Source organism: Carex rostrata, chromosome 8, assembly GCF_964058835.1.
Source record: "Carex rostrata chromosome 8, lpCarRost1.2, whole genome shotgun sequence".
NCBI classification, from domain to species: Eukaryota; Viridiplantae; Streptophyta; class Magnoliopsida; order Poales; family Cyperaceae; genus Carex; species Carex rostrata.
In genome coordinates this window covers 7617190-7634228 of record NC_135925.1, presented here as the reverse complement: position 1 = coordinate 7634228, position 17039 = coordinate 7617190, and the positions used below count along the sequence as shown (strand labels likewise).

The 17039-nt window shown below is 35.2% G+C and overlaps 2 protein-coding genes and 1 non-coding gene across 3 annotated transcripts; 2 read left to right on the top strand and 1 right to left on the bottom strand.

Annotated features, from left to right (window-relative positions):
- The first annotated feature begins 2188 nt into the window (after positions 1-2188).
- LOC144557730 (calcium-dependent protein kinase 10-like) lies at positions 2189-7009 on the top strand. The gene is made up of 8 exons (XM_078306298.1): positions 2189-3218; positions 3319-3585; positions 4323-4466; positions 4827-4979; positions 5085-5200; positions 5551-5718; positions 6150-6374; positions 6704-7009. The coding sequence occupies exons 1-8, from the start codon at positions 2654-2656 to the stop codon at positions 6830-6832; spliced, it is 1767 nt and encodes a 588-aa protein (XP_078162424.1). The 5' UTR covers positions 2189-2653; the 3' UTR covers positions 6833-7009.
- Positions 7010-8304: 1295 nt separating this feature from the next.
- On the top strand, positions 8305-8376 carry TRNAC-GCA (transfer RNA cysteine (anticodon GCA)). Its single transcript has one exon. It is a non-coding gene; the product is annotated as a tRNA-Cys (tRNA).
- Positions 8377-9102: 726 nt separating this feature from the next.
- On the bottom strand, positions 9103-15293 carry TPR7 (Tetratricopeptide repeat (TPR)-like superfamily protein). Its single transcript, XM_078306297.1, has 11 exons — positions 14973-15293; positions 13866-14096; positions 13425-13481; positions 13202-13330; positions 12932-13009; positions 12763-12833; positions 12122-12168; positions 11611-11818; positions 10875-11382; positions 9683-9826; positions 9103-9375 (listed from the first exon to the last, which is right to left on the bottom strand). The coding sequence occupies exons 1-11, from the start codon at positions 15066-15068 to the stop codon at positions 9229-9231; spliced, it is 1716 nt and encodes a 571-aa protein (XP_078162423.1). The 5' UTR covers positions 15069-15293; the 3' UTR covers positions 9103-9228.
- Positions 15294-17039: the final 1746 nt, after the last annotated feature.

Genomic DNA, 17039 nt, shown 5'->3' with positions numbered 1-17039 from the left:
CGCCTTTATGAATTAGAGTGATTTTAAAGTTCACCAAACTCATTTGTAATCAACTTTAAAATTTACCGGATTGATTTCAAATGTCGAATCCGAACTATTGAAATTCATTTACCTTCCAAGTGATGCGTCCATATACGAAATTTTTAAAATTTTAAATTAATTTGGTATAAAGTAAGTAATCAAAATTAGAAAGTTAAAAAGGTAATTTTAATTTATTAATTTTTTTTATTTGACTCTCTACAAAATTAATTCAAAATTTTCGCACATAGACACATCACTCATAAATTATATGGATTTAAACTGTTCGGATTCCTCATTAAAAGCCAAATAGAGTTGAATTTACATATGATTCGGTGAACTTATAAACACCCTATTTCTACTCGTTTATTTGTTATATAAAAATAAAATAAGAAAAACACATCCTGAAAAAGACACGTTAAAAGTGAATTTTTTCTAGAAAATTATTTCAATAATGAGATATTCCAAAGAGTTCCACTAATTACAAAACAGTAAGCGTCAAATTATAGAGATCAAAATGAAGGAGGCATAGTAGATGCGCAAACAATTTTCAATTTAATTAGTTTTGTTTCTCATGTCATGTGACAATCATTGACATAGTAAAAAAGCGGAATAACATGCTAATTTGGACTTTTAATAAAAAAACATCGGTCACATGCAAATTACACAATTTGTACTAGAGTTAGAATTGACTAGTTCGCTATTATAGTGATTATTATGTGTATTATTTATTATTTTATTTATCATCATCTTTTATCTTATAATAATAATAATAATTATTCTAACTATTTATTATTACTGTAATTATTATATAATTAACTATTTCACTATTCCAACTAACATTATTCCAACCGCCATTTATATTTTTCAGATAGTACAAAAATAGTCCTATTTTAACTCCTATTGAAATAATAATATTATTTATCCACTATTTTACGTTTCTTTTTTCGAGTAGTATGATTTTAGTGTAACTTATCGATTTATAAGTTCTTGCAGTTTTTACGTCTTGTGTCCTAGTTCCAAGATTTTTTTTTATATAAATAATGACAAATTGATACCCCGTGATTTATCAAATTCTCACTCGGTTATAAATTAAAGAATTTGAATTTTAGCGATACAGAAGCTAGTAAACATAAAAAGCAAGTTACAGTTACATTAGGCTGCTAACGAGCCGAGTTAACTTGAGTTCGGAGTAACTCGAATTCAACTCAGAAAAATAACAAGTCAAGTTTATTTGAATTGAGATCTGAACCGAGTTGGCTCGCTAATTTGAAATCAACTCATAAGTAACTCGAGTTGACTCGTAACTCGTAAGTTAGAATAACTCGAACTTTTAACAAACGAGTTTCTAAGCTCTCAATGAATGAGTTGTTAACAAGTTTGTTACCGAGCTGAATTCGAGAGGCTCACGAATCAGGTACTTTTTGTACAGACCTACTTGCAATCCATGCCTAAACCAAAGAAATGAAAGTTTTATCTAGAGTAGAACTAGGGTGCTCTTAAGCTCACCAAAGTTTTGGTGAGCTTAACTCTAAAACTCATCAAATCAATTTTAAATGACGAATCCGAACCGTTGAAACCCGCCTACCTTACGTGTGATGCATCTACATATGAAATTTTTAAACATTCGAATTAATTTAGTGAATGCACTAAAATTAATTTATTAACCTTCTAATTTTGACCGCTCGACTTTATACTAAATTAATTCGAATGTTTAAAAATTTCACATGTAGATGCATCACACATAAGGTAGATGAGTTTCAACGGTTCGAATTCGTCATTTAAAATTGATTTGATGAGTTTTAGAGTTAAGCTCACCAAAACTTTGGTGAGCTTAAGAGCACCCTAGTTCTACTCTTTTATCTATGCCTCATATTTCATTCCAATTATCTTTAAAAAATAAAAACAAATGACAGCTGTAGAAAAATGAAAAAAAAAAATCCCCATCGCGACGCACGATGTCTGTTGCAGCCTGATCGCCGCATGGAATCAACGCTAATTAAACAACAAAAAGTACGAGATTTTGCCGAACTTTACGAGAGTAACAAGGGTTTAATCCTTTTTGAAGATTTTTATTTACCAAAAGCGCGTCGTTTCGCATCAGTGCAAGACAAAAAGGAAAATGACCAAGTCGCGGACCGTTTGAATTGACCATTTTACCCCTCTTCCCTCCCTCCGCGCTTCTCTTTCAGTCTTTCATTTCTTTCTATAGCTAAACTGCTAAAGTAGTAATTCCGAAGTCGTAATCTCTGTTTGCATTTCTAGAAACAGGGTGCTTCCTTTTCTATCCTTTTATTGATTCCTGGGCAGATTTATTTTACCTTTTAGCTTCTTGTCTCTTTCTCTACAGGACTTTAATCTAGCTTCTGATTCCAATTCTGGATAGATTTACACATTTCCTCAAATTCTCCAACTACTCACCAAATTCCTCCATCCATCTACCAAAGTTTCCAAGAAAGTTTAATTTTGATTCATGTACAGTTCAATTGTGAATTGTCAAACAAAATTCTTTGATCTCTGATCCTCTCAGAGCTCTACCAGTGAATGCATCTCACAAGAGTTGACCCAAATGCCGAGCAGTATCATTTACAGAACAATCTAATAAGCATCAGCGCTAGAACCAAGCACAGAAACTATGGGGAACACTTGTGTGGGTCCCAGTGAAAGCGGGTTCTTTCAATCAGTATCCACTGTTCTCTGGCGGTCTCGGTATGATGGTGACCCTGCGCTGCCGCCTCCAGCCAATGGCTCTGTGGGATCCACAGGAGACACCTCACCATCCTCGGCCATGTCTCCTAATAAAATAACCCAAGACAAACCCCCAGAGCCAGTGACAATCAACAATTCAGATCCAAATCCAGTTAAACCGGAGGAAAACAACCCGAACAAAGAAGTTGTGGAGAAGCCGCGACCAAAAGGACCTCAGGTGAAGAGACTGTCCAGTGCTGGTCTCCTTGTGGGGTCTGTCTTAAAGCGAAAAACCGAGAATTTAAAGGACAAGTACAGCCTCGGCCGGAAACTTGGCCAGGGCCAATTCGGCACTACCTACTTGTGCATTGAAAAATCCACCGGGAAAGAGTATGCGTGTAAATCAATTTTGAAAAGAAAATTATCTACAGAAGAAGATGTGGAGGATGTCAGAAGGGAGATCCAGATAATGCACCATTTATCAGGACACCCTAATGTAATTAATATCAAAGGTACTTTAATTGAATTATCCATTTTGCAATATTAAATGCTATGTTTACCAGTAAAAATATTGGCAAGCTGATTTTGTTTTTTAAACTTTGTTGAATAAAGGAGCATATGAAGATGCAGTGGCAGTGCACCTGGTGATGGAGCTGTGTGCTGGAGGCGAGCTGTTTGACCGGATAGTGCAAAAGGGGCATTATACTGAGAGAAAAGCGGCTGAATTGGCTAGGGTTATTGTAAGCGTGGTCGAGTTATGCCACTCAATGGGTGTGATGCATCGAGATTTGAAACCTGAAAATTTTCTCTTTGTTGATCAGTCCGAGGAATCCCTGCTGAAGACCATTGATTTTGGGCTCTCGATATTCTTCCAGCCTGGTATTTTTTTTTTTTAAAGTACATTTTCTTTAATATTTTTTTGGTGCTGGATTGTATTACTTGATCTGAATTTTGTATATTGTTTTTTTATTTTAGTATTTGTTTAGTACTGTTTATATCTGTGAGAGGCTAATAGGCTGTGGGGCTTAACTGATGATAATGGCACAGTTGATAGATCTGTTAGGCAAATTTGGATCGAGTAAAAGTTCAAAACTTAACTAGAGTTATTGGGGTTCAATGGGGGTGATACATTATGATCTTACAATTTGAGAAAATGCATAAGACTGGGTTGGCTTGATTATTTAAAGACTGCTAATTTTATGTATTTGACTTATTCTTTTTCTGTCTTGGATAGATTGATTTTCTTTGAGGGATTTTGGTTTCGATGGCTAGTTTGCTTTAATTTCTGTTTATTTTGAATTTGGTGGAGTTTGCATTTTGCAAAATGAGTATAAATTGAGGCTCGACTGGCTAAAATTGAGCCTAATTGAAAAGTTGTACAGGGACCGGCGTCCAGATAATTTAAAAACAACAACAACAACAACCAAGCCTTTAGTCCCAAACAAGTTGGGGTAGGCTAGAAATGAAACCCTCTTTATTTATCTACTTGATTAATTGTTTCACACCTAGACTCTGCTTGTCAGATCCAATACTGATCACACAAAGTCTCTCTCTTTGGTCCTAATAATGATTTCATTTACTGTTAACTTGAGCTAAGTATTGATAAATTAATGCAGGACATATATTTACTGATGTGGTGGGCAGTCCGTACTATGTTGCACCTGAGGTGCTAAGAAAGAAGTATGGCCCAGAGTCAGACGTGTGGAGTGCCGGTGTCATAATCTACATTCTGCTATGTGGCGTGCCTCCTTTTTGGGCAGGTCAGAGATTTTTTATTTTTTTTTACTTTTTGGCATTGGTTATAGGAAAATGATTTAGCATGCAGAAGTAGGTATTACTGAACCTTTTTGAATTGATGCTTCTTTTTTGGTTCAGTAAAACCTTTCTGATATGGTATATAAGTTTTTTTCTTTTTACCGGGTATAATGTTATATTGATTTTCATTTAGTATATCTTTTTGAATGGTTGAACCTGTTTAACATTTTGTAGTGCTTTGAAGATCCTTTTTCTTTGTTCTGGTGATTGTCGCTAGCCATGTGTGTAATTTTATATTAGCATGCTTGACCTCAGGTATTTGGTAAATAACTTACTAACTACTATATTTATATTTGATAAAGCAGAAACCGAGCAGGGCATATTTGACGAGGTTCTACATGGGAAACTTGACTTTCAGTCTGATCCATGGCCAAATATTTCTGAAAGTGCGAAGGACCTTGTCAGGAAAATGCTTGTGAGAGACCCAAAGAAACGCCTTACCGCACATGAAGTTCTGAGTGAGTAGCCATTCGACTAATTATTTGTTAAATTTAGTTCATTACTGGAAAACATTGCAAAGTTCATGTATTTATAATATTCTGCCATTTTATGCATTTATTTAGAGCATCCATGGGTACAAGTTGACGGTGCAGCACCGGATAAGCCATTAGATTCAGCCGTATTGTCTCGCATGAAACAATTCACTGCTATGAACAAGCTTAAAAAGATGGCCCTCAGAGTAAGTTTATATTTTTCTCTGGATAAGCTGCTAGAGTAAATTTCTCCTGGTATTGATCCAATTACTATGGCCTAAATGTGGGGGCAGGTTCTGAACATTGTTTGGGTTCAGTGATTAGTTAAGGGTTGAATTGAGTTTAATTGAGGAAAAAGTTGGCACATTTTGGGTTCAATCTATGGCTAATTGAGGCTATTTTATGCAAAGTTGCTAAATTAGCAACTGAATATAAACTAGCAAGGTCCTTGTCTGAATCAGAAAAATGAGAGAGAAAGTATCTTAATATTATGTAATTTTTTTTTCTTGGTATTTTTCCAGTTTCCACCTTTGATAAAATGTACTTACCTGTATAGGTGATTGCGGAGCACCTTTCTGAGGATGAGATTGCAGGGTTGAAAGAAATGTTCAAGATGATAGACACTGACAACAGTGGCCAGATCACCTTTGAAGAACTCAAGGCCGGATTGGAGAGAGTTGGTGCTAATCTCAAAGAATCTGAGATCTACGCACTTATGAAAGCGGTCAGTTTGCCTTTTTTCCAGTGAAATAGTAATTTTTTTTTTTCTTCTGCCCTTCCCTTGCCAACCTTTGAATATGGTAGTTTTTTTTTTGGCAGTTCTTTTATTAAGTTGTACTGTATAAGATAGACATATGCCTGCATGGAAGATTCTAAAATCTGAATATTGCTGATCAGTTCTGGTACAGGCAATTGCATCTGCATATGCAGCCTGGCATAGTTAACTGATGCTGGATTTAGTACTATTCAGACTCCAATTTTTGGGCTGTAACCTGCATTAAATTATAATTACTGATTGAGGCACAAACACTAATTACCAAAAAAAAGAGATTTGATAAAACAGTCGATGCTCCATTTGTGCTGCTACTGGTCCCAGGGATGAACTTCTTTTTTAAGTATAATGGGTTAACAACTATATTTTCTTCTATAATGCAGGCTGATGTAGATAATAGCGGGACTATAGATTATGGTGAGTTCATAGCAGCTACATTACACTTAAATAAAATAGAGAGGGAGGATCATCTATTTGCGGCCTTCCAATATTTTGATAAGGATGGAAGTGGCTACATTACACCTGACGAGCTTCAAAAGGCATGTGAGGAGTTCGGCATGGAAGATGTCAAGCTTGAGGACATGATAAAAGAAGTTGACCAAGACAATGTAATATGCTACTTGATTTTAGTATTCAGTAAACAGTATATCAAGTTTTTTATGGCTATTAAAAGTTTCAAAGACCCACAAAAAAAAGGGCCAAACTACCGCAATCTATCAGGCCAACCAATGGATATTTGATCAGACTCAAAAGGTTGAGCATCGAATTGATTCCTGAAATATGAATATGCCCCCATGTTAATAAATGGTAATTTTAAACAGAATATGGATGCTATAATCTAGATAAAAGATGCATGAAGTGTCGTAGAGACCAGGGACAATTTTAACTTTGAAACAGCAGTAATTTTTAAGTTTGCTATTTTATTTTGTTTATGCAGGACGGACGCATCGACTACAATGAATTTGTTGCTATGATGCAGAAAGGAAACCCCATAGGTTTGGGGAAGAGAGGCTTAGAAAACACTTTTAGTATTGCATTTAGAGACGCCTTGAAACTTGGTACTTAGTATATTATAGGCCTTGCAGCATTAATTTTGTTTAATGAATTGCTTGTGTCATTTATAGAGTTGTTGTGATAGGATTTAATTTCAGTATGGGTTGTAACTTGTAAAGATCCTTGAGTACCTTTGGAATTGACCATGACAGAATTACATCGATAATACGAGAAACTGTACTTGATGCAATTTTTTGTCATTTGAATTTGTAAACATATACATCAGCATAGAAGAATATTATTTTTGTTAGTGATCAATATTTTTTCTCCTTTGGAGCTTATGGGTTATTTGTTTTAGGAGGTAATTCACTAAGTCTGGTCTGCTTCAATAAAATCAATTCATCAGTACAAGTTGAGAATAACTGTTAATGAACTTTGCTCAATGTTAAATGATACGCACGAAAATATCCATATGGTAACTACAAAGCAGACATATTTCTGACAACAAACATTTTCAGTCTTCATGGATACAAGAACTAAAATACCCACATAGTATTTGTATAAGGCGAGAAATTTTGAAAACCAGCAGTTTCAGTCTTTCTGGACACAGTACCGCTGCATAAAGATAGCAGTAACAGCAACAACAATGACAATAAAAAAAATAGCAATATTATACTATTCATAATAAACAACATCATATAATATTACCACTAACCCTCATTACCACGTAAAACAGCTAAAGTTTGCCAAAAGCATAATTAAAAACTAAAGGATACATTATCCCAAACGATATGCCTAAAGTCAGAATGTAGTGATAATACTTGCACATAAAATATCAGAATGTAGTGCTACTTGAACATAAAAAATTGTTTTAAGGCTTTCATAGCTAGCATTGGCTGCAGCCTCAACCATGACATTCTTACAATCCTCATAGCCACCGCATCGGCACGAGCCAACCGAGAAAAACATGTCCTTTTTATTTTAAAAATAAAGATCTATGGGGTGCCATGTCTATATCCTCCATGCGGATTGGCTGAGGGCAGTTGGGCATGTGGGGTTTTTTCTGGCACCTAATTCATCAAAACAAGTAATAGTCCACAGGATAAATTTAGTGTGCAATTGGTTGTTCATAAATAAGATCAACTATTAATTATTCTCAAATTTGATTATATTTCTAAAAAATGTTTAATTTTTTACTAATAAATATATGCGTCAATATGTGAGGTATATCTAATGTATGAAATTATTTCTATATATTTTTTATATTGCATTCTTTTTCATTGTATTTGTCTCAATTAAAAAAAAAAATTCTGATATATATTTTTATTTTCCGGGACGAAGTCATCATACAAACAATGTCTATAGAAATATGGATAATATGATGAGGTAAAGAAAACTAGGTAGCATTTTTTATGTAATCTTGGGGACGGTATATGGAAATTTAAAGATCAAATTGCACACAAGGGTTAGCGATTTCGACAAAATTGCTTAGTGACAGAAATTAATTTATTGATATAAAAAATAAAATGTTCTTAAAACATAAATGGGTCCATAGCTCAGTGGTAGAGCAATTGACTGCAGATCAATAGGTCACCGGTTCGAACCCGGTTGGGCCCTGCTTTTGCAATAGGCCTTGGATTTTAAGTTGCATCTCTTTTTTTATCAAATATTTTCGTTAATCATTTAATTTGTCACCTCGAGTCCTCGACAATGCAAAAAAATTATATTTTTCCAATCAACTTAATATTGTCGCAAGTTTTAATATGATTATTATAGCTTTGGCTTTGTTAATATGAAGACGTATTAATTTTGCAAACTATTTTGTTTATTAAATTGTTTTTGCAATATGCCTTGGTTTTTAAGTTGCATCTCTTTTCTTATCAAATATTTTCGTTCATATCGATTCATTTAATCATTTATTTGTCACCCCGACAACATAGTGCAAATAAATTATATTTTTCCAATCAACTTAATATTGTCGCAAGTTTTACTATGATTATTATAGTTTCGGCTTCGTTAATTTATTATAGTTCTTTCAATCAGCTAAAAAAAAAATTCTTTAGTTTACTTATTTTTTTACTAAGCAATATTATAGATCAAAATTATTTGTGATACTCTCATTATAATTATTCATATATGATAAAAATAAAGCTCCACAAACTTCTAGTACAAAAAACTTCATTCTGAATAAATATGCTTTGTTTGAACTTATTGTTGTTCAGGTGTCCAACCAAAGTCTACATGTCAAAAAGTTTCATAAAATGATCAAGTCAGTCCATTTTGTTTCGGCCGAAAGAATAATTAGCACATTAAAAAAAAGGTAAAAAATAACTATCGGACTCCTGGAGTGAAATGCCCATGTCTAGCAAACCCAAGTCCAGATTCACTGTATTTTCACAAGTTACCTTAAAAGTATATCACAACACATACAAATATGAAAATAAGCTACTAAATTGAGTGTATACAATGTTAGCCACCGATGAAACCAAGTTGGTGTAGTATAAACGCCAGAATTAGAAAAACGATGGCAAGTATCATGCCAGGCCGTCCCAGGAGCCAGTTCTTCGTCCTTTTCGCAGTCTCTATCCCCTTTTGTGCTTTTTCAGCCCATCTCATCTGGAATACAAAGGAAGGAGACTATCAGTCTCTTAATAAAAAGAGTGCCTTTTATTCTCACATAATAGAAAAACAAAAACAATTTGAATCAGATCTTGTGCCTATATTTACAATAGGCTTCTATGCGAAAGACATAAACCTCAGGTATTAAAAAGAAAAATCTAAAAAAAGGATTCCTTCCATCAGATAATCTCTAACATCAGAGTTACCTATTTTCAAAGAAATATAATCAAACAGACACAAGTACATAAATGCTGTTTCTAATTGCTTCATCACCTAGGCCAGTAAAGGAAGTGTATAAAATTACCATTCTATCCAAGTCCTCAGGAGATAAAGAAGCCAACTGTTGTTGAGCCTTAGCGGCGTCCTCTTTTGAGATCTTCATGCCGAATTGTTGGCCCATGTTTGCCATCATCTCTGGGTCCATGTTCTTCATCATGTTTGTCATCATCTGTGCAATATGATATGTAATTTCAAATTATATTCTAAGATCTGAAGGACAGTGATAATACCGTGCAAAGTATTCTATTTCCAGTGGGATTTTACAACATTTATTTAGTGTTGGTCAACTCCTGATGACACCAAAAAAAAAGGAAAAGAAGCAAAGAACGAAGCTCAATACTATACCAAAGGATCAAGTCCTGACCACACCCAAAAAAAAAAAAAAAAAGGAAGATGCTCAATACTACACCGAAATAAAAAGCAACAACGTGAAGGGATAAAATATCTTAAATTAATTTTTAATAAACCTACTCTATAGAAAGGTATACTAGCAAAAGATGTACCCCAAGTCAAAGAATAGACTTGAGTAAAATAATACTTAGTTTTTTGGTGGTTGTACAAGATAATTAATTGCAGGGAAACAGATAATTTTATGTAATAATTTATATCAGACAAAACAAGTCAATTATAAAGTAAATAATAATACTAGGCTTTGCAATGGTTCCACAAGGCAATTCATTACAGGAAACAGAGAGGAGGGAGGGACTAGGGAGGGAGAGAGAGAGAGAAAGAGATTTTCTTGGCAACCTCTGCCAAGGTTTCAGAGGGGGGGATTGCAAAACCTTGAATTTTGATAACATCCTGGTTAGAGAGAGAGACCAAAAGGGGAAAACTTGCAAAACCTTGAATTTTGACAACATCCGGGTTAGATCTTATACTGGTTGGTCATTAGCAGATTTATAGAAGTTGCAAACCAATCAGATCTTTCCTCACTTATTTTTATATTATTATTATTATTTTTTTTGTATTATCCCTGAAGTAATATTTCTGTACTACTGATGCAAAGTTCTTGTTATTTTGGTATTACTGACTGCAAATAAGGCATTTATTGAGGTGTTGTTTTTTTTTCTTTTTTTCTTTTTTTCTTTATCATAAAAAGAATTAGAAACAAGGAGAATTTCACCTACCCAAGTAAAAGAAATTAAAAAAGCTACAAGTAGGATTTTTGCGCTTTTCTTACTTGCCCTTCAAAATAGAAAAAAAAAAAAAACCTATACCTGTCGCATCGCTGGGTCATTCATTGTACTGCGTGCAGCTTCTTGCAAATCAGCATCTGCATTAGCCACTGATGATTCACCCCTCTCAGTAGCACCTTGCCTCCTTGCAAAACCACCAGATAATACAGACGGCATTGACCCACCTTCACTTCTCCCCTCAGGAGAAGATGATCCACCACCCCTATTTGCACCCAGAGATGACGAGGCAGTGCTCATCATCCTCTGTAGGTCCTCTGGGGACATTTTGCTTATCGTCTCTGATGCCATCTTGACCATTTCTGGGCTCATTTCAGGCATATTGGTTCTGACATTTGGAGCTGAGTTTGAACCTAGTGGACCTGCTTGGTTTAGAGAGGAGGCAACTTGGAACATCTTCTGCAGCTCATCAGGCTTCATGGTTTTAATCATGTCAGTTGCCGTTTTGATCACGTCAGGCGACATGCCCTGCTGTGCGCTTAGTCGGGACAGCACTTCTGGATCGGTGTTTGAGACGTAATTTTGGAATAACCTGAGGGGAGTTTCGTAAATAGGATCACTATGGAATTACAAGTGATATTGCCTTACAGGTAGCAGAAAGTACTGGCCAAAAGATAGGTCCAGTTGATCTCTTTCAGAGACCACAATTAATGTTTAAACATTAAAAAGGCCAACAGATATAACAGAAGGTCTGCTTTTAACATGTCAATACTTGTATAACAAGTTTACAACAGAGGTTAAAGATTCATTTAATGCTTACCTGATAGTAGCAGGATCTTCTCCTAAGTTTCTTAACTGGTCATTATTGATAGGAACATCAGCAATATGGGTACTAGATGAGGAGCCCACAGTGGACTCGGCTTGTGTGTTAGATACGTTCTCAACTGCAGATCTCCATTGGTTGGTAGCAGCTGGCTCTGCCTTTTCATCTTCACCATCACCATCATCAATTTCTTCAATGATAACACCTGCAAAGGTTTGCATCTTTTAAATTTCAATACTAGCCAGAATTTTATTTTCTTTTTCAGTTCTTTGTGTTTTGTTGGATTTAAAGATTGAATTAAGGTTTATAGCCTGCATAGTAATTCCTTGTTCAACATGACAAAGGACGTCGGTCAATCTACATTCTTAAATGATGATCTTGTTAACTTGAGGAGTGTTCAAATAGTTGCTCCACAAATCGAAACATATATTGGCGAACAATGCAGATTTGTATGACAATGAACAATTAGCCCACTCTTTAGCATAATTCAACTCAAGGGTTTCCTTACCTTTGGAGACTGTTCTTTTTTGTGCGGCGCACTTATCTTTTACATCTCTGCAATGACACAAAGTAGAGATGATGTTAAAGTTGCACATTAGACTATCATATACAGCTTGGAATCTAAGTAAGGATTTCTGGTCTAGAATTGATCTTTAAATTAACAAATGAGATCTGGTTTCACCAATAGTTGGAGGTTCAACGAAATCTCCAAAAGAATGTGAAGAATGTTCTTCGTCTGATCTACTTCCCAAAATATTACAAGCAAAATAAGCAAGAACCATTGTGCTGGCAATGGCTACAAATTGTACAACTTTTTTCAACCCACTTTTTATGAAAATAGCAGTAGTATTGTTCAAAAGTGTTTTTTGAAAGCATGTGCTCGGAGATCTAGACGCTGACATTCAAAATTTTGTGTTTGTTGAGATGTACCATTACACTTCTCTCTGCATGCCTCCAAATTTCAGGCAAAGTTTAGCTATTCTTTCGGAAACAGTAATACTGTTGCTGTTCTTTATAAAAAGCAGGACAGAAAAAAGGAAAAAAAGTATAGAGTAACAGGTCTCACAATACTGATAACTGTATAAGAGCCAGCCATTCTTGGTATAAACAGAAAAAAATCTAGAGTCTGCTCTAGGAGATGGTTCGTACCTAAGAACATTTGCAATGGTCTCATCATCAGGTGTGATTTCATAAGCTTTCTTCAAGTCAACAAGAGCAGCCTGAAATCAATGAGTATCATGTGCAACTATTTTTTAATCATTTAATTATTGAAAATCAAGTACAGAAATGCATTAAATGAATAAGTACCACTACATACCTCAAAATTTCCCAATTCTCTGTAAGCTTGGCCTCTCCGATAAAGTGCCTTGACATTTCTTGACTCATATGACAAAACCTGAAATTGGTTTGACAAGAACAGAAAACTTCACCTAATATTCAGAAAACTACAGCATGCCAAAATCTCAAAATAAGTAAAGCAAGACATGTAATTAAGTCAGTGTCACAGTGCCATAAACAATGTTTTTTCTACAGTACTTCAACCTAAAAATTAAGTCCAAAAGAAGATACTACGACCAAGTAAAAGTACCTCAGTGCCTTCAGTGATGCATTCATTAAACTGCCCAGTTTTCAAATAACATGACATCAGATTAAGAGAGCACAGCAATTGAAGGGTCTGTGCAGCTGCTGAAGGCACATTTTTCACATTGTCCTTGGCCTGATAAAAAAAATTTGAAGTCAAAATCAATTTGTGCTGATCAAATTTCATTGTTTGATTACATATATTACAAAATGGACAACTTCAAACATACACGGTTGTATTTATGAGCAGCTTCACGGTATTGTCCTCGGCTATGTAATTCATTTCCCTGTAGAGAGAGAGAGAGAGAGAGATGAAATGATTTTGGATTAGTTGCAAGGAATACCCATATACCACCAGTAGAGGAATGCTGTAAAGATAAAAGCCAGGATAGCACCAATATAGAATGCAAATCATGTTGGAAAGCATGAGCTACTGTTTGAAATTATGGAACTTCCGTTTGAGTCTTGTGGTGATTGGTTTGGTCAACATGTAGTTTGCCTCACCGGATTCTAGTTTTACATTAATGGTACACACAGCTCTCTTTTATGTATCTGTAAAGCCAGCTTCCAAAGAGAATAACAAGCACCAGGCCAACTGCACAAAAAGCCTTTACCTAGATTTCAGTTTAATCAAGCACCCAAAAATAAAAATAAAAAGAAAGAAAATAAACCTCTTGCTTTAACGCCTTGGCAGCAGATATCTCATAATTAACCTGGGCATCAGCACGAGCCTTCATAGCAGCAATTTCCTCAGGCTTGGCCTTGGCCATTTGATCCGAAATCTCAGCCATGTCCTCGGGTCGTGTCTGCCGCATTTGCTCCGCTGCCCTCTTGAAATCCTCTGTTCGCATGTTCTTCATACTCTCAGTCGCCATCTTCACCAGATCCGGATTCGACATCATCTGCATCAATTTTCAAGATATTATATATGAACTGTAACCAGGATATTTATCATAATCGATATGCTTTTACCATAGTAAATAGGTGTAGCTGATTTTCTTTGTTGTTTGTTTATCAATTTACAATTTTATAAATTAACAAAGTTTTTCTTGGCTCAAGCAATACAACGCAAATTTGAAACCAAAACACTGTTTGGCTGTTAAGTACCAGTACCAGTTAGATTACACTTCTGTCCAATTTTAACCAATCACTCTCACGTGAGGCGCCGGGAGGCCGGGGGGGGGGGGGGGGGGGGGGGGGGGGGGGGCGAGTTTATTGGTTAAACTGATACTGAATCAGAAAACTGGATTCAAAAGCTGTGCAATAATTTTGGCTAAAGGGCTAAACCAACGCATACACCCATTGTCCATTGGGAACACCAATTGCCCAACACTGGTTAGGCTCGGTACCAGTATGTTGCCAGACTATTGGGTTTCAAACTAAAATTGAAAAAATTGACTGGTATACATCTAAGAATTAGGATATATCATATATGTGAAACCAAATTGCAAAATAGTGACATAAACAAAGTCTCTACACTGATTGGTATCAATACAATACTTTAATACAGAACAAACAAGTTTCACCTACTCAAAACACAGATCGATCAATTCAACAAAGAATTAACTAAAATAAACAAAGATATCGTAACAAAAGTCAGATAAATCCGATACTCTTTAAGCATGCAACTTGAATTACAATCTTACAATCCGTCTACTACATTCAACTCAAATCAGAATCATCTAATCATAAACAAACTCAATTTCAATAAAAGAAATTAAAAAAATTAATCAAAAGTAAGGAATTAACAGAGAATGAAAAAAGAAACAAATTAAAACCTGCTGCTGCATTCGAGCGAGCTCCTCTGGAGAGATCCGGCTCATCTGCTCTTGCGCCAGCTTAAAAAGTTCCGGATCCATCATCCCATTAAACATCTCGCAAATTTCCAAAAAGAACCAAGGGTCAATCTTGCAAACGATCCTCTTTTCTTCGTCCAAATCTGCGAATTGCTCTATTTAATTCTTCAATAAACGAATTAATGGTATAAAACGGCAATGGAATTGTTCCCTTTAAAAAATCTTTCTGGTTTCTTATATCTGTATCGTTCGATCGATGGGAGAGCAGAGAAAAGTGAGACGAGACAGGCGGCAAAGAAGACCTCTCTTGACTCTTGTGGTAGGACCCGGATATATTTATATTTAGACAATGATCCCTTTCTATGTAATATGACAGTTTGGTTAAAAGTAGGGTATTAATGGTCGGGCGGGTACGGGTACTCCGGGTATACCCGGGACGGGTACGGGTAGGACGGGTACAAGGGTATTCGGGTACGGGTATGGTCGGGTATATTTTTGAAAAACCATACCCTACCCGTCCTATACCCGTACCCGTGTACCCTTGACGGGTAGGGCGGGTACGGGTATTTTTTTTTTTTTTTTTGCTGTTTTTTTTTCTGGTTTTTTTCTGGTTTTTTTCTGATTTTTTTGGGGGAAAAAAAATACAAATTTTGAATTTTGAAATGGCATGAACAGTGGTCGGGTATACGGGTAGTCGGGTACGGGTTTAGTCGGATACGGGTATAGTCGGGTATTGATAAAAAAAACCGGGTCCGGTCCGGTTTTTGCTCTTACCCGCGTACCCGAGTACCCGATCCATACCCGGGCTCGGGCACGGGTACCCCGGGCGGCGGACACGGACGGGTAGGGTAGGGTATACCCGTTAAGGGTATTGTTAATACTCTAGTTAAAAGTGGGTATAAATCTGCGTCTAAATTGAGTATATTCTAATACAGAAATTTCCGAAGTTATTGCCACAAAAAAAGAGAGAGAGAAATAGCTGGCTGCTCTTAATATTCCGTTACATGAATATGAATTAGTATCGTAATATTTGCCGCTATTTTTATTAATATCCAACTTTAATTAGAAAATAACAGAATTGTTCATGTTTTCCGGATAATTTTAAAAATGTCCAAACCAGTCATTTTTTTGGCCGGTAGCCGGTTAGGAAGTGTTCTTTTTTTAATTTTTTTTATATTAGATTACTTCTTTTGATGTATAATTAGCTAAAATATGTTAAATTACTTGAAATTATATTAAATTACGCTTAAATATGTTAAAATATGCTAAGAGAGACAATATCTTTAATGAGAAAGCAAAAACCAGCGATGAAACTTCAAACTGTCATAAATTGGCGCTTGAGTATCTGATTTCAGTAAATAATTACTTTTCGGAAAACTTGCGAAAAGATGCATGCGTCGGTGGTAGGTTTGCTATTTTTTGAAATTCAGATTGCCAAAAAAACAAAAGGAAGAGCCTTAAAACTTGAGTTGAAGTTTCTGATTAATATTTTCATTTCTATTTTTCGGCCTAAGTAGCTCAATAAATTGGTTATATAATGAACTTGTACAATCCCAATTTTTGCTATTTTTGGAATTTTTTTTACTATTTCTTATAATTTATGAAAGATGACAGAAAATCGGGACAATGTATCGTATTTTAATGTAATTTAATATAATTTCAAATAATTTAGCATATTTTATTATAATTATGCTAATTATAGATATAAAAAAAGTAATCAAAAAAGCATTTCAAAAAAAAAAAAAAAAAATTGACCGGCCAAAAAATGGCCGGTTTGGATATTTCTAAAATTATTCAGAAAACCTGAACAATTTTGTTATTTTCTAATTAAAGTTGGGTACTAATAAAAATGGCGGTAATATTTGTGTATATGCAATGGGGAGATTGTGTAGACATAACTCAAGTACCAGGATCTGGATCTTTCCAACATTCAATTCAATGCAGTCGGTCGCGCAAGATATATATCTATGGACTACGGTCTCTCAATAATACTGAGAATGGGGAATGCGGTAAGATGGCATCCGATCAAATTTAGTTTGTATTCAATTT